Below are 17,590 nucleotides of genomic sequence, written 5' to 3'. Positions count from 1 at the left end.
AACGCAGAACAAAATCAGGGCTCTGCCCAAAATGAAGAGGGCAGGCGATCAGATCTTACTGGTACACACTAGTTTTTCTTCTACTTTATTGCTTGCTCCTTTGTTTTTCTTTGCCGTACAACTTTTGTTCCTACTTCTTAAGTGTTGTATCATATCAGGTTTTATTCCAGGTTTTTTCCAATCTAGAACAATCCCACACCATGCATTCTCCCTGGGAGACCCTATTCATGCTGTTAAATAAAATTTATAGGAGGCCACTGTTTTGGACTAGCCTCCTGCACTAGGCACCAGCAGACCAGACCAAACCAGAATGGAGTCACTGATGCTGGGTGCCACATAAGCAAAGTGAATTCTAAAACAGGCCAGTTTAAAAAGACAAACAAACAAACAAAACCAAAAACTGGATATTCACAGCAACCAATCGAAAGGGGCCCAATTTACCTGACCCGGCATGATACAGAAGTCCCCTCCCTTTTAACCCTGTAAGGAAAGTAACTTTGAAACAACCAATTTGCTTTTTGTTCTCTGCTTCTGCTTTCCTTGGCCCTTTTCTGCCTATAAAACCAACCTCCCCTGCTCAGCTTATCAGAACACTCATTCTATTTTATAGAATGAGGTATTGCCCAATTCTAGAATCGCAAATAAAAGCCAATTCAGATTTTTTAACCTAAATTTATTGTTATTTTTTCTTTTTTTCTTTCTTTTTTTTTTGGCACCTGGGTGGTAAGGGAATGTACTTTTGTATTTTAGCAATGCCTGTGGGGACTGGCTGGTTAGCTCAATTGGTTAGAGCACGGCCTTGTAACACTAAGGTCTAAGGGTTCAGTTCCCTGTACTAGTCAGCCGCCAAAACAATGCCTGTGATTTTTACCACCACCCAGGTACAGCAGGCTCTCCACCTAGACCTTACTTCTCCTCAAGATAGGGGTAGCTCTAGGACCCCTCGCTCCGTCTGGATATCCCTTGGGCCTCTCCAACTCCACCTGTGCCAGTGTGCTCCTCCTGAATTCCTTCTGTCTCAGTAAATGGCCCTTCCTTCATTCAATGCCCCAAGACTGAAATGTGTCAGCTCAGACTCTTCCCTCTCCCTCACCCCCATGATGTGTTCCATCATCTTGAACATTGCAGAGTCTCTCCACTCAGTATCTCTAGAATCTGTACCCTCTTCTCTGTACTTGGGAAGGGCCCTCCTCATGTCATGCCTGGATTCATGTAAGGACCTGGTTGGTAACCTTACCTCTTGTCTTGTCCTCTTGCTCCATTCCAGCATGCCTGTCTCACTGATGCCAGATCTTTCCAAAATGCAAATCTGATTCTGTCCCAGCCCTGCTCAGGATCCTTCTGTGGCTTCTTACTCCAGAGGGCATATCCGGGTCTGGTCCCTGCCACCTTCTTCAGTTCACTACGTGAAACTTTCCGTGTTCACTCTAAACTCAACATGCTATCTCCAACATCTTGGCCTGTGCACATGCTGCTTCTTACACACCATTACCTCTCCCAACACACACACACACACACACACACACACACACACACACAAACACACACACACACACACACACACACACTTTTTCTCTTCCACATGCACTCAAAAGTATTTTAGTTTTGGTTTTGTCATAAGCCATGAAAGCATGCATAATGCTCTGTAACTTGTTTTTGCCACTTGACATGTGTTGGCCACCTTTCTATGCGAATGACAGTGCTACCTTATTTTTCTCACAAATGGCTCCTTTGTATTCCTTCATAGGGATTTACGTCATTTATTTAACCATACCTCTATTGATGAACACATGGACATCTAGGTTGTTTTTCACCATTATAAACACTGCTGCAGCAAACACTTCTGTACATATATCTTTGCACACCTATCCTAGCATTTGTGTAGGATAGATTCCTCAAAGTGGAATTGCTGGGTCAAAGGTTTTGTCTATTTTACATATCAAGAGAACTGCCAGTTTATCCTCAAGAAGGTATCCGTTTACACTACCACTAACAGTGCATAAAAATAGTATATACTGATAACACCAAGGTCGAGGGTTCAGATCTCCATACTGGCCAGCCACCCCAAAAAAAGTATATAAAAAGCAACCATTTCTCAACATCCTCATCAATACTAGATATTATCAATCGTTTAAATCTGTGCTCATCCAGTTTTTTGCCTTAATTTGTATTTTTCTGATTACTAGTGAGACTAAGCATCTTTTTCATATTTTTTTATGTATCATCAACTGTTTATTCCCCCTACTCATTTTTTTCTGAGTGTTTTCTTTTTACTGATTTGTACCTCCTTCCATTTTCTCCACCTGACCAATTCCTACCAGACCTTCCAGACTTGCGCCAGGTGCTACCTCCTCCAAAGAGTCTTCCCAAATTCTCTGGCCACTCCCTGAACAACTCCCCCCACCGACCCCCACCACCAAAAGCTAAGCCCCCTATTCTGCACTCAGCGCTAACCTTTCCGCATGACCACGAGGCCTGCACAGGAGCATGAGGTTTTGGTTAGCTGTCTCTACTACCCCAGCTCAAAGCAGTGTGCAGTGTATAACATAGGCGCATAATGAAAGAATGAAAGAATGAGAAAATGATCCACAAACAGGATTACTTTGAGCTTTATTTCCTTTTTCCTATTCCCTGAGAAAACAATACGGAATGAAACAGCCTGTTTTGCTCTATTTCATAACCAAAATGTGAATTTAGCACAACTCCCTTCACATAAAGAGCTTCAGTACTATGACTTCATTGTTTTAATTTTTCCTTCCCTTTATTTTGAAGTTAAATTCCTTGGGGTCATAGGATCCCAGTCTCATGACTAGAAGCAGCTCTAATTAGCTGCCTTTTTTTTTTTTTTTTAAAGATGACCGGTAAGGGAATCTTAACCCTTGACTTGGTGTTGTCAGCACCACGCTCTCCGAAATGAGCCATGGCTGGACCCAAATTAGCTGCTTTTGCATGACATGCATACTACTCTTCCTCCCAGATCCTGGCATAGCCTCATTTCCCTATCTCACACCTCTGCCTGCTCACCTCCACAAGATACCTGTGCTCCTGACATACTGCACCAAGCATTCAGGAAAGGCCAGAAATGAAGGTGCATCCAGAAATCTGTTTTATTCAACCTGGGATGTCTAATAAAGGCTCTGGACATTTAACAAACTTGTTAGTTTACAAATGCTGCATTTATTATGAGAGGCAGAGGAAGGCCTCAGACAAAAGAACACACCTCCCACTACATTATCATAACCTGGATCAGGGATCTTGGAGCCAAGCAAATTAAAGTCAACATTCAACAATCAAGCTATGGGTAAATGACCTTAAGACCTTGTATCTGAAATCCACAAACCTGGGCCTTCTGTTCAACCTCAATGATAGTTAGATCTGAAACCGAATCTGTGGGATAAGCACTTGGTTTTCTTTGTTTTGTTTTGTTTTTTGGCAGCTGGATGGTACAGGGATCAAACCCTGGCCCTTGGCATTATCAGCACCAAGTTCCAACCAATTGAGCTAACTGGCTAGCCTCTTTAAAAATAATAATAATAATAATTTAAAGCAACAACTCATTTTGCTTTTACCCTGAATAAAATATTTCATCTGCAGCAGCAGCCAAGGAATACTTCAGTTCCGATTGCATCTAGTGATGATAGTAACACTGGCTAACATGTGTCGAGTGCTTACTATGAGGCAGGCACTGTGCTAAGTGCTCATGCATCACCTCATTTAACTAATGTCAGTTGGTCCATTCTCAGCAGACATGGAAAGCACAGCGTGCTAATACCTGGGAGGATTTACAGTCAGCTCTGCAAATGTACATAAGCATCTCAGTCTCCAACCCATTTCTACAAGACTAGGAGGGCAGAGAGGAGCCTGCAGCTGGTCAGAGATGGCTTCTTTAGAGGAAACTTACAGCGCAACTTCTCCAACTCTGATAAATTCACATGTCCTAACCTGCTTGCCTATAAACTGGGATTTGAAGAAAGTTTTCCCACTTCTGGGACACCACAAGTTGGAGCAAAGCACTGTTATTAATCACAAGAAAAGATGAAACTTAACCTGTTTCCCAAGTGCTCATAAACTGCTTGAAGCTTATTTTAAAGGAAGTAAACGGAGCGGCGAGTAAAACATGGCGGGGAGGCAAGTTTACTCTGATCCCTGAAGCCTTCTCTTCACCTGGGCAGACTCTGAGAAGGTTCTGGCCAAGCCTCTGAACACAGCCAGCTCTTGAGGAACGGTTGTGCTGGGGGAAGGGAGGCTCAAGCCTAACGAAGGAGCTGCCCCCACCCTTAAACCTCAAAAGGTGCAGCCAGACCCTCCCTGAAAGGGCGAGCCTGCGGGGTCCTCTTGGGGGACGCTCGAGCTTGTCCTGGCCAGAGGCGGGGGAAGTGAATCGGGAGGCCCGGTGGGGTGAGGGGAGAGGGGCTGCGGGGGCCGCGGCGGGGGCGGGTGTGGGGCGAGCGAGAGCCTTCCAAGGAAGCCCGGAGGACTGGGCTGCGGGAGCTGGATGGTGGCCGAGTTCTCTTAAAAAAATAAAAATAAAAATAAGCGCGGGTGGGGGGAGGGAGAGAGAAAATGAAAGAGAGAAGAAAACCAAAAATCTCGTCTGAGCTTGACTCTTGGCGGTGGTGCTTTTGCCAGCGCCTCTGCAGTGGTTCCCAGGGAAAGCCTGCCAGACAGGGACAGAGGGACAGACCAGTGGAGCGGAAGAGAGGCCAGAGCCGGCTTGCAATGTTCCAGGGGGTGGGGAAGGCTGCACCGACTCTTAAATAATTGGTTCGGAGACAATTGGCCATCCTATGGAAAAGATAAAATAGATCCCTATCTCTCAGCAGGCCTCCAAATAAATTCCAGATGAACTAAAGACCTACGGGGTCTTTAAGCAAAATTAATATGGAGCTTTTGGAAGAAAACACAGAATGATAGCTGTATGACACTGGGATAGGGAAAGGTTTAACAAGGTATAAAACGTGCAAAACATAAAGGAAAAGATGGTAAACTTTACATTAAAATTAAAATCTTCTCTATGACAAAAGACATCATATACAGAGTGTAAAGACAAGCCATAGACTGAGAGGAAATTTGCAACCCATATAACAAAGAATAAATCTGTAGAGTATCTTCAAATGTCTAAGAGAACCCAATAGAAAAGTGGGCAAAGGGATCTGGCTGGTTAGCTAACTTGGGAGAGCATGGTGCTGATAACACTAAAGTCAAAGGTTCGGATCCCTATACACAACAACAACAACAAAATATATATACATATATATATATATATATATATATATAAATAAATATATGGGCAAAGAGTATGAACAAGCAATTCACAGAGAAAGAATCCCAAAAAAGGTCAGTAACAAAGGAAAAGTCAATCAATTTCAGTTGTGATCATAACTGGAAATTTCAACTGCAAAGCCCCATTCAGCATCCACAGAACTGTTAAAAATGAACATCTGGGGGGCCAGCCTGTGGCTCACTTGGGAGAGTGTGGTGCTGATAACACCAAGCCAAGGGTTAAGATCTCCTTACTGGTCATCTTTTTAAAAACAAAAAGCAAAACCCCAGAAAGTAACAAGTGTTGGTGGAGATGAAATCAGAACAACAAATTCAGATTAAAGATTGTGTGTGTGTGTGTGTGTGTGTGTGTGTGTGTGTGTGTGTGTGTGTGACTAGTTGGTACAGGGATCAAAGCCTGGAACTTAGTGTTACCAGCACCACACTCTAACCAACTGAGTTAACCAGCTAGCCCAAGTTTAGAGTTCTTAATTGGCTTTTACTGTATTTGTTATTCTAGAACTGGGCAACACCTCGTTCTATAAAGTAGAATGAGTGTTCCAATGAGCTGAGCACAGGAGGTTGAATTTATAGACAGAAAAGGGATGGAAGAAGTAGAAACAGAAAACAAAAGACAGATTGGTTGTTTCAAAGTTACTTTTCTTGAAAAGGCTAACGCAGAGGGAATTTCCTTACCTTGATGGCTAAAACTGGTATATTTAGAGATCTGGCTACTAACTCTCCTGATTCCTGAGAAAGTCAGATAAACAATTTGGTTTTAGCATGTGACTCCATTTTAGTTTGGTCTGTTGGGCCTAGTGCAGGAGCTCAGTCCAAACCTATAAATTTTATGGAACAGAACCCTTGTCCATTGCTGGTGGGAATGTAAAATGGTGCAGCTGCTGTGTTAAACAGTATGGAGATTCCTCAGAAAATTAGAGGGCTGGCCAGTTAGCTCAGTTGGTTAGAGCATGGTGTTATAATACCAAGGTCAAGGGTTCAGATCACCAAACCTGTCAGCTGGAAAAAAAACAAAAACCAAACAACCCGGGCTGGCCAGTTAGCTCACTTGGTTAGAGTGTGGTGCTAATAATCCCAACCTCAAGGGTTTAAGGATTTGCATCCCCACACCAGCCTGCCAGGGAAAAAAACCAAAACAAAACAAAACAGAATTACCATGTCTACTACTTCTGGGTATCTATCCAAAAGAATTGAAAGCAGGGACTCAAACAGATAATTGCACACCCATGTTCAAAGCAGCATCATCCACAATAGCCAGAAGGTGGAAGCAACCCGTGTCCATTAAGGGATGAATTGATAAACAAAATGGAGGAATCCTGAAGACAGTATGCTAAATGAAAGAAGCCAGACACAAAAGGACAAATACTTTATGATGATGCTGCCTATGTAAGGGATCTAGAGCAGTCAGATTCATAGAGACAGAAAATAGAATGCTCATTGCCAGGGGCTGGGGGAGGAGGGAATGGGAAGTCACTGTTTAATGGGCACAGAGTTTCACTTTGGAAAGGTGAAACAGTTCTGGAGATGGATGGTGGAGATGGTACAGAACAATGCCACCGCATGTAAAATCATGCAACTGTATACTTACAACAAATGGTTAAAGCCGTAAATTTTATGTATACTCATATTGTAACGCAATAAACAAAAATAGAAATTTAAAAGAATAAAGTTGGCTTAAATCCAGGCCCTCAACCTAGCAGAGCCGCTCAGGTGACCCCGTTCACCTGGTCCAGCTCATCGACCTCGCCCCCGCCCCTCCCTCCCCAGCCCCGCCCCGCCCTCCCCAGCCCCGCCCCTCCCTCCCAGCCCCGCCCCGCCCTCCCTCCCTCCCCAGCCCCGCCCCTCCCCGCCCCCACAGGTTGCGACCCTGCGGCCCCCGCCGTCTCACCACGCAGGCGCGGAGCGGTGGCCAGGATGGGGCGTGGCCTCATTCTGCGCCTGTGCTGAATTCCAGCCGCCACTGCTGTGGGATAAAATGATTCCCAGGTTGGGCTCCCTGGCCTGTTGGCCTAGTGGAGGCCGACACAGCACACGCGCAAACCGAGCACGCGCGTCAAAAGACGGAGAGAGCGCGCGCTCCCCACGTCCTGCGCGCCCGGCTGCCAGGCCTCCGTCTCAGTCGTCACTCCCGCAGGGCCGGGGCTGGCGTGCCCACGTCTGAAGAGCAATGCCCCGGGAGATCATCACGCTGCAGCTGGGCCAGTGCGGCAACCAGAGTGAGCAAGCGAGCCCTGAGCCCCTCCGGTCTCTGGGTCTGCCTCTTCCCGGTCCTACCCAAGAGCTCGGCATCCACTAGTCCCTCTTTCCCTTCCATGAGTCTCCTGCCCTACTGCGTATGATGACCCAGACCGAGAGCTGTGCCTCAGCCCTGGGCTGTGATGGCTCAGAGACCCAGGTGTCTTGGGTCCACCCTTGAGTGTGACAGCCTCTGAGCCTACAGCTGGGCTCCTCAGGCCTTAGGACTCAAGTAGACTCAGGTGTCTCCCCCTCTCTCCCAGTTGGGTTCGAGTTCTGGAAACAACTGTGCGCCGAACATGGTATCAGCCCCGAGGGCATCGTGGAGGAATTCGCCACCGAGGGCACTGACCGCAAGGACGTCTTTTTCTACCAGGTGCCCCCAGCGACTTGTCCAGGGCCGGCCGTGGCCCGGGGGTCCCTGAAGGGAAGGGCAGCGGCCTGGTACTGGGAAATCCGCTGGGCAAAAGGGCCAGGCGGCTGGCTTGAGGAGGGAGGGCCGGCAGGAGCCAGTGTTGGGAGGACTGAGGACTGGGCAGGTCCTAGCCGATTGGGCCCCTTCCTGGACTCCCCTTGACAGGCGGACGATGAGCACTACATCCCCCGGGCCGTGTTGCTGGACCTGGAGCCCCGGGTGATCCACTCCATCCTCAACTCCCCCTATGCCAAGCTGTACAACCCAGAGAACATCTACCTGTCCGAGCATGGAGGAGGAGCTGGCAACAACTGGGCCAGTGGATTCTCCCAGGTCATTTGCTATTCCCTGGCAGGGCCCACAAGTCCCTGTGTGGCCGCAGGCTCTGTGACTTCTCAGAGAGATGAAACCAGATCAGGATGTATGAGAGCTGGAAGGAGAGAGACATGGCTGCAGGGAGTTAACTACATAATATTAAGAACCTGCACTAGCTGGTGCTGTGTGCCAGGCTATTCTAAGTGCTTTACATGTGTTAACTTATTTAAACCTCGGAGGTACTACAGGTTCACAGCCTCTTATCTGCCTTTCCAGAATCCAAAAAGCTCTGAAGCCAAAAGAGCAGCAAAACCAAATCTCAATGGAGACAGACTATTTTAGAGTTTCTGTCCATTTTATTGTTATTACTCATACCTTTCATTACAGAAATATTAATGTATTTGATTAATGCACCTCAGATCTCCTCTGGGGTTTTATTTAATATACATATATGTACCATATTATCTTTCTAAAATCTGAAATATTTTGAATTACAAAACATAACTGGCTCCAAGGATTTTAGATAAGGGTCTGTGGACCTCTATTATTACCTTCATTGTACAGAAGCGGAAACAGGCATAGAGAAATCAATAACGTGCCCAGAGGCACTCAGCTAAATGGGCTGCAGCTAATGTATGAACCCAGGTAGTCTGGGTATAGAGTGCTTGCTTTTAACCACTGTGCTGTACTGCCTCTCAATGTAGATTAAAAGCAGGGCAGGGGCCGGCCCATGGCTCACTCGGGAGAGAGTGGTGCTGACGACACCAAGGCCAAGGGTTCGGATCCCTGTATAGGGATGGCCGGTTAGCTCACTGGGAGAGTGTGGTGCTGACAACACCAAGTCAAGGGTTAAAATCCCCTTACCGGTCATCTTTTAAAAATAAAAGGCAGGGCACCTATGCTACAAAAAAGTACTTTCAGGTGCTATAAGGAGAATCAAGGGTGGCTATTCTGAGGTCATGACCCTCATCACATGGTCCTATCCCACTCTGACCCCCCCCCATGTCTGTCTGTACAGGGAGAGAAGATCCATGAAGACATTTTTGACATCATAGATCGGGAGGCAGATGGTAGTGACAGTCTAGAGGTAAGTGTCCCAGGAATGCTGGTGGGAGCCGACATAGGGAAGTCTTGGCAACACCCTTTAGAAGCTATCTATTCAGCACAAGACCCACCCATGTACCCTTTGCACTGTACAGAAGCTACTGGGCCTTGCTGGAGACAAGGCAGAGTCTCCTAAGCTGTACATGTAAAAGGACCGTAGGGGAAGGAAGGGCTCAGTAAGATAGGAGTCCAAGAAATTGTGGGGTGAAGGGCCAGCCTGTGGCTCACTTGGTAGAGTGTGGCACTGATAACACCAAGGCTGCGGGTTCCGATCCCTAATAGGGATGGTTGGTTAGCTCACTTGGGAGAGCATGGTGTTGACAACACCAAGTCAAGGGTTAAGATCCCCTTACCAGTCATCTTTAAAGAGAAAAGAAATTGTGGGGGGTGAGTCCAGTTTGAAATTCTGCTACTAGATACCTGGACACTGTTGCCCATTCTCCATGCAGGGCTTTGTGCTGTGTCACTCCATCGCTGGGGGGACAGGCTCTGGCCTGGGCTCCTATCTCTTAGAACGGCTGAATGACAGGTAAGTCTGTGTTTGGGGGACTAGGAGGAGACATGTCCTCCAACTTGGTTTCCCAAGTGACCGGGAGGCCCTGCAGATAAACATCCCTATGTGCTGGAGTAGGAAAGAGCCCTTCTAGTCTCTCCTATAGTGAAGAAAGTGAAGTTACAACAACTGAGAACCCAATCACACTCCTAGTGGTGGGAATTGGAGCCTAGGATCTGGGCCAGGTACGAAGGTCCAGGGAGTGTGGCCAGATTAGGAGCTGGAACTCTAGATCCTAAGATGTCTCTCTGCCCTTCTCCCTTGGGGGTTACAGAGTTCCAAAAGTCAAGTTTCCCTTCTCTACTGATCCTGTGACCCACCCAATTTCCCCTTCCAGATTTAGCTGCTTTCCAGACAGGTGTTGGGGAACCTCATGTTCACCAAGCTCCAGTCTGTTGCCCTGATCTTTTTCTCCCAACCCCCACCAGGTACCCCAAGAAGCTGGTGCAGACGTACTCAGTGTTTCCCAACCAGGATGAGATGAGCGACGTGGTGGTACAACCTTACAACTCACTCCTCACGCTCAAGAGGCTGACCCAGAACGCAGACTGTGTGGTGAGTCCTGGATGCTACCTTTCCCCACTCCCAGTGTCCCTGTCGACTTATTCATCTTCATGCATTTAAAAAGCCCATTCTGAGCCCTCCTTTGCCAGAGGCCTGTGCAAGTCCCTTTTAGATGGGACTCTCTGGCCATGAGGCTCAAAGGATATTAAGCTTCAGAGCCTAAGTTCAGGCGGGTTTCCTATTTTCACTGTTCCCATAAATGTGCCACCCTCTTTTGTCCCCCCAGGTGGTGCTGGACAACACAGCCCTGAACCGGATCGCCACAGACCGCCTGCACATCCAGAACCCGTCCTTCTCCCAGATCAACCAGCTGGTGAGCACCCACTACCCACTCCTGGACTCCTTTGGACTGGACACCCTCCTTGCTGGAGGGCCATCTGGGGAAGGGAGGCTCATCCAGGCCAAAGCCTATGAAGTGACACCCCTGCCCCCAGGTGTCCACCATCATGTCGGCCAGCACGACCACCCTGCGCTACCCTGGCTACATGAACAACGACCTCATCGGCCTCATTGCCTCGCTCATTCCCACACCCCGGCTCCACTTCCTCATGACCGGCTACACCCCCCTCACCACGGACCAGTCAGTAAGAGCAACCCTCAGTGGCCCAGGCCAGGCTGGCCCTGGACCTGGCAGGCCCCAACCTAGTCTCTCTCTTTCCCCCACTACCCCAGGAGCTGCCCTCTGCAGCTCCCAGAGGCTCTGCGCTCAGGCACAGATCTACAGCTTTCTTGCTGACATGCTCTCTGTCTTCCCATCTTCCTGTCTTCCCTCTGCCTTTGGCTCCTGCAGGGCTTGGGTTGTATGGAGTTGGGTTTTGCTACTGCACAAGGGCACGAGTTTGCTGAGCGGAGGAGGGCTAAGACCGTAATCCTGTGGCAGAGACTCAGTACAGACCTGAATCTAAAGACATTCCCCACAGAGACCCTCCTACCCCGAGTCTGACGGGAACATGTGTTGACCGCTGTTCTCTGTCCATGAATCAATGGACTGTGCCCTGAGTGCTGGCCTGGTCCCTGTGACCCACTGTCCCATCAGGTGGCTAGCGTAAGGAAGACCACGGTCCTAGATGTCATGAGGCGGCTGCTACAGCCCAAGAACGTGATGGTGTCCACAGGCCGGGACCGCCAGACCAACCACTGCTACATTGCCATCCTCAACATCATCCAGGGAGAGGTGGACCCCACCCAGGTGGGTGAGGCCCCTCAGTTCTAACCCCTGAACCTGCAGGCCTAGAGGAGAGGCTACCATCACCACTCCTGTGCCCACCCCAGGTCCACAAGAGCCTGCAGAGGATCCGCGAACGGAAGTTGGCCAATTTCATCCCCTGGGGCCCAGCCAGCATCCAGGTGGCCCTGTCCAGGAAGTCTCCCTACCTGCCCTCAGCCCACCGTGTTAGCGGTCTGATGATGGCCAACCACACCAGCATCTCCTCGGTGAGTCTCGTAGTTTGCACCTCTTTTCCCCTAATTGGTTTCCTGATTGTGACTCACCTCTCTCCATCCCAGTTGCCCCTGCTTCCAGCTTTTTTGCTGTAGTACAGCCCAGCCTTGATTTCCTGGCTCTCTGGGCCACATTGTTTCTCAAAATTCTTTGTCGCCCTTGCTTTCTGTTTACCCCAAGCTCTTTGAAAGGACCTGTCGTCAGTACGACAAGCTGAGGAAGCGGGAGGCATTCCTGGAGCAGTTCCGCAAGGAGGACATGTTCAAGGACAACTTTAATGAGATGGACACGTCCAGGGAGATTGTGCAGCAACTCATTGATGAGTACCATGCAGCCACACGGCCAGACTACATCTCCTGGGGCACCCAGGAGCAGTGAGTCCCCCAGGACAAGGACCCTCATCTGCCTTATTGGTTGGGCCAGGCCCCATCTGACTGACCACCCCCTCAGAGCACAGATCAGGGACCTCACACGTCTCTTTCTCATACACACACGTACACACATTCTCTGTTGGCCTGGGGACATGTTTCCTTCTCCTCTTATGAGACTATCTTTAATAAAGCAGTGGACATAAATGAAGTCACTGGTCTCTTTGAAGGCTTTAGAAACCGGGCAAGGGGATGCCTGTTCTTTTACCATCACTCTGATGGAGTCCCTCCCCATTTCTAGCATCTTCAACTCTGAGCAAACGGTCTCCCCCAGATTTTCCTTCTGCCTAATTTTGGAGAACACAGGTGGGGTTTGACCTACCTGAAATTCCTTTCCAGGGTGAATAGGCCCACAGATATTACCTTGTTCTCTGTCTGGCCCCCTTTGGATCCCAGTTGCCTCTCACAAGTCACTATATTAGGTGAACATTCCACCCGTTTCATGTTCCCACATCAGAGAGTCCTGTTGATTACAAAATCTGTGGGCCTGAGGCCACCACCCCTACCACTAGGCCCTGGGCAAGCAATGGAATCAGACCAGCTACCTTTAAGCTTCTTGCAAACAGGGTGGTGCTGGAAAGACAGTCCAGGAGATCCACTAGTTTCAGGCAGCTGGAGTCTAGGAACATCAAGTCAAGAGGACAAATTTATTCTTTTATTTTATTGTTTCCATATAATGTATGTTTGTTTGTTTGTTTATTTATTTATGATTCTTTGAAAAGAATAACAAAGTTTGCAAACCTTTATCTAGACTGACCAAGAAAAAAAGAGAGAAGACAGAAATTACTAAGATCAGAAATAAAAGCAAGGGGCTGGCCCGTGGCTCACTCGGGAGAGTGCGGTGCTGATAACACCAAGGCCGTGGGTTCGGATCCTATATGTAGGGATGGCCGGTTCGCTCACGGGCTGAGCGTGGTGCTGACAACACCAAGTCAAGGGTTAAGATCCCCTTACCGGTCATCTTAAAAAAAAAAAAAAAAGAAAGAAAGAAAGAAAAGCAGGGGCGTGGTAGAGCAGTTGCTTCTATTATGCTGGAGTGGGCTTTGAGGAGAGAAATGTCCTCCTCTTTTTCTGGTCTTTGCTGGTGACTCTCCTTGTGTCACTGCAGTTGAGTGTCTGGTGGGCTGCCTGCATGGTGGCTCTGGCTACTGTTGTGTTGAGCCACTTTTGCAGCAGCCGTGGCTGTGGTGGGCCGTCCATGTGGAAGTGGTGTTTTTGGCATGCTCCTTGCCTGCTTCCAGGCGGGGAATGCTGCCCTCTGTTCCTGCCTAGTGTCCCGGGTGTGCTCTGTTTCTTCAAGAGGCCAAATTGAAAACCTGGACTGCAAGCAGGGTCAAAAGTTTTTCCACAGCTAAGGCACCATATTTCTGTTCTCAGATGGTCTATTTAAAGGACAGCGACTTCCACTTCTGGTCAAAGACTGTAGGGAAGTACTTGATTTAGGAGCCTAAATCTTCAGGATCGAAAGGGCAAAGCAGCTTCTTCTTAGTCTGTGGTGGATTGTCCGGGCCCCATTAGGGTCTTATATACCCTAAAGGTGAGGATTACAGTGATGGCTAATATGCATGCATACACTGTGATAAGTACATTCTTTTGTTTAATCCTCATGACAACCTTACGAAGTGGTAGACGTTATTATTAATCTCATTTTATAAATGAGGAAACTGAGGCCAACAGACTTAGATTCAAACCCTGGTTTGACTGACTGGTATCTGTGTTCCTAACCATTGCACTGTCCTGCCTTTTGTGATAGTTTATAGGCTGGTGTAGAATCATCCTATTTCTGAGGACTTTTGGAGCCCCTGGATGAGCTCATGATTGTCAGAGGTTGTGGCACGTTGAATACCTGTGTAGAGAGGGTAGATTGTATCCTTGGAGTGGGGGTAAGGGGTGTCAGCCTCAACTGGCCTAAATATACTACAAAGTGTCCCCATCACCCAAGTCAGGGTAATTGGCAACTTCTGCCTGCCCTCAGGATGTCTGGGGTCAAAACCAGAGGGTCAGGCTGAGTGGATCAGAAGGATTGGGGCTGGCAGAGCTCAGCACAAGGGTGAAACACCAGCCCAAGCAAGTTTCTGCCACTCTTACTGGGGCTGAAGAGTACTGAGGAACTTTGGGCAAATTGAGATCCCCCCCCCTTTTTACATTAGAGCATACTTGCTCACTATTGGCCTGGGGATATACTTTTCCTCCCATGAACCATTTATCTTTAATAAAGCTCTGCATGTGAACAGAGTGAGCACTATACAGGTCAGACCCCTATGAACAGAGGGGATCCTTGTAGGACTGATGAACAGACAGGCAGTCAGAAGCCAGGCCCTGGGTTGCCTGAGGGATGGCAGGGAGGCCACAAGCCTGTCACCATTGCAGTCAAAGCAGCCAGGCTGTCACTATCAGTTGCCAGTGTCTGCAGGGGGCTGACTCAGGGAGAGCCAGCCTGGTTGGTATCAACCAGCTGCCTGTTCTCTCAGTAGGGAGGAAGATGACTTCAGCAAAAACCAGTGTACACCTGGTCCCTTCTCAGCTTCACTTCCTCCTTCTGCACCACTGGGTACCTGGTCTCAGTTCTCTCCCTTAACTGCCCCCGCCCCTGATGACCAACCTTTCTTCACTTGGGGCATGTGCAGGAATAGCTAGTGATGAGTGGGGGTCATGAGCTGGCAAATGTAGAGAGGCTGGTACATATTAATGGCCAGCTGGCCCACTTCCAGGCCACAAGCAGGTCCTCCTTTGCAAGATTCTGTTAGGCAGAATGTAGAGTCCCAGGCAGGAAGAAATACCCAGGTAGTCCAGAGTAAAAGCCATGTCTAGATAGTACTACAGTCACCAACCCAGAGGGGTGAATAAATACCCTGGGAGGGAGAAATGGATCCGCAAAGATGTCTCCTTTTTCTGACTGCTGAGCACCAGGCATTGTAAGAACAGACTCACACTTCAATGCCAACTTCAGAACCAGGTCCCTCCCACAAGGCTATTTCCAGATCAACCATCACCCCACACCAGTGCAGCCCCTCCCTGTTCTTGGCCAGCAGCAAAACCCAAAGTGTGTCAACTAGAGGGCAGTGGGAGGCCAGGTGGAAAGGGAAGGAAGCCTCTGGGAATCAGGGCAGCAGGTGGTGCTGGTATTGAAAAGTCCCTGTGGTCTGAGAAACTACAAGCCACAGAGATAACTGTCCCTGCTGAGAGACAAGCGTTGCTGTGGAAAAGTTGGAGAGAAAGCAGAATGCTCAAGCCTGGAACAGGAACTTCTTCTTGACTAAAGGAATAAGAGGAAATTAGCCATTTAAAGGTAATGTTCCCAGAACACTCCATTGTCATGTGACCCCAGGGACTCTCGAACATGCATGAGACAAATCTATAGCAGGAAGCACATAACCAAAAACAGAGTTGTGTGAAGGAATCTGAAACTTACGGATTGCAACTTTGGGAAGCATATTGAGATGAGGTAAAGAGGTGACAAGCACAGTGGGCACACACACTGGACAAAGTGTTTGGTGGGTCAGTCTAGTAAGCCTTATCCATGGTCTCTGCCAGTTTGCAAACATTCTAGATCTCCCTAGAATTGGGCACTCAGTGGAGAGTCGGTTACAATCCAACATACAGTACACTGTCCAGCAATGCCCATCTCCAACACTTGCTCCCTTTCCATTCCCTCTCAGGCATCTTAAGCAGGGAAGGGGCTGCCCTAGAAAAGTAACGAAACATTTTCAACCGACATTCTGGTTAACCAACTCATCATTTATAAGTTTTAATTAAATTCCACAGGGCCAAATAACCACAGTGTAAGAGGTAAAATCAAGTTTCTTGCAAAGCTACAGGCCCCGGCAGTTAGAGTCCAACAACCCATGAGACCCAGTTGGAAATGTCCTCCTCATATCTCACTGGCATTATTATCTTAGTGATGCTGGCCATGGAAGCTGGAGGTAGCCATTCTTCCCTCCAACCCTCAAATCCATTACTGAGTTATTAATAGGGGACCAACTCATTCTGGTTTTAGCACTGAAACTTTGACTCCTGAGAAACCCCTCAGATTTGGTTTTAAAAATGAAATGCCCACATTCCCTCAGTCATAGGAAAATTAGGACAGTTGGTCACCCCAAATTAAAGAACACCACAGAGAATGACTGGAAAATCTTGAAGCAGTATGTATGAGGGATTAGGGCTGAATTAAGGCCTGGTAGACATTTGTTCATAAATTAAGCAAGTTTTTATTAAAAACAGAGACCGAGTTGCCCATCACTAAGCTTCCTAATGAACCCAACTTAAAGAGGCTCCCAATTTTATTGGAGAGGGGAAGTAGCATTGTTGCCATCTGTACAGCATTTTACCCTGCATGATGCACTTTCTCAAGCATGAATCATCTGGGCCCTTAGAGGGAGGATTTTTGTCATTTATCATCATAGGGAAATGGGCTCAGGAAGGTTAAGTAACTTGTCCAAGACCACACAGCTGTTAAGTGAAAGACACACTTGACCTCAGGTCCTCTGGCTCCCAATCAATTCTTTCTGCCACACCCCGTGTCTAAGAAGTGCTCAGAGGTTTCCTGTGGCCTGAATTGCAGTTGCAAATTCTTGAGCTGAGAAGGAATGTGATGAAATCTGTATTTTAGGATGGTTAGTTTGGAACTGGCTTGAAGAGTAAATTGGTACCATTTAGTGTGAAGTGAAAAAGCATTCAGTGGTATTTCATTTTTGTTTAAAAAATATGGATATAGAGTTATCCTTCAGTATGTGGGAGATTGGTTCTAGGATCTCCCTTAGACACCAAAATTCATGGATGCTCAAGCCCCTGATATAAAATGGGGTAGTATCTGCATATTACCAATGCATATCCTTCTGTGAACTTTAAGTCATCTTTAGATAACTTATAATACCTAATACAACGTAAATGCTATGGAGGGCCAGCCTGTGGCTCACTCGGGAGAGTGTGGTGCTGATGGCACCAAGGCCGCGGGTTCGGATCCCTATATAGGGATGGCCGGTTCGCTCACTTGGGAGAGCGTGGTGCTGACGACACCAAGTCAAGGGTTAAGATCCCCTTACCGGTCATCTTAAAAAAAAAAAAAAGTAAATGCTATGTAAATAGTTGTTATACTGTATTGATTAGGGGATAAAGACAAGAAAAAAGTCTGTATACTTTCGGTACAGACAAAAGTTTTTTTCAAATATTTTTGATCTGTGGTTGGTTGACTCTCCAGATGTGGAACCCACAAATATGGAGGGCCGACTATATAGAAAGAGATAAAGATCGAG

At 47.7% G+C, this 17,590-nt stretch overlaps 1 protein-coding gene across 1 annotated transcript; it reads left to right on the top strand.

Annotated features, from left to right (window-relative positions):
• The first annotated feature begins 7,230 nt into the window (after window positions 1-7,230).
• On the top strand, window positions 7,231-12,472 carry LOC134388096 (tubulin gamma-1 chain). The gene is made up of 11 exons (XM_063110874.1): window positions 7,231-7,499; window positions 7,782-7,894; window positions 8,099-8,266; window positions 9,267-9,335; window positions 9,802-9,881; window positions 10,334-10,460; window positions 10,696-10,782; window positions 10,904-11,053; window positions 11,506-11,658; window positions 11,742-11,903; window positions 12,091-12,472. The coding sequence occupies exons 1-11, from the start codon at window positions 7,451-7,453 to the stop codon at window positions 12,286-12,288; spliced, it is 1,356 nt and encodes a 451-aa protein (XP_062966944.1). The 5' UTR covers window positions 7,231-7,450; the 3' UTR covers window positions 12,289-12,472.
• The last annotated feature ends 5,118 nt before the right edge of the window (window positions 12,473-17,590 follow it).

This window comes from Cynocephalus volans, chromosome 10 (assembly GCF_027409185.1).
Source record: "Cynocephalus volans isolate mCynVol1 chromosome 10, mCynVol1.pri, whole genome shotgun sequence".
In the NCBI taxonomy this organism is placed as follows: Eukaryota; Metazoa; Chordata; class Mammalia; order Dermoptera; family Cynocephalidae; genus Cynocephalus; species Cynocephalus volans.
Note: the sequence above shows the minus strand (reverse complement) of the source record. Positions and strands in the feature narration are given on the sequence as shown.

Bases quoted from the DNA above. Each gene is read 5' to 3' on its own strand.
- LOC134388096 (XM_063110874.1), top strand. From the start codon at position 7,451: ATGCCCCGGGAGATCATCACGCTGCAGCTGGGCCAGTGCGGCAACCAG. The intron at 8,267-9,266 runs GTCATTTGCTAT...CTGTCTGTACAG, and splicing joins GGGCCAGTGGATTCTCCCAG to GGAGAGAAGATCCATGAAGA. The intron at 11,659-11,741 runs GTGGGTGAGGCC...TGCCCACCCCAG, and splicing joins GAGAGGTGGACCCCACCCAG to GTCCACAAGAGCCTGCAGAG.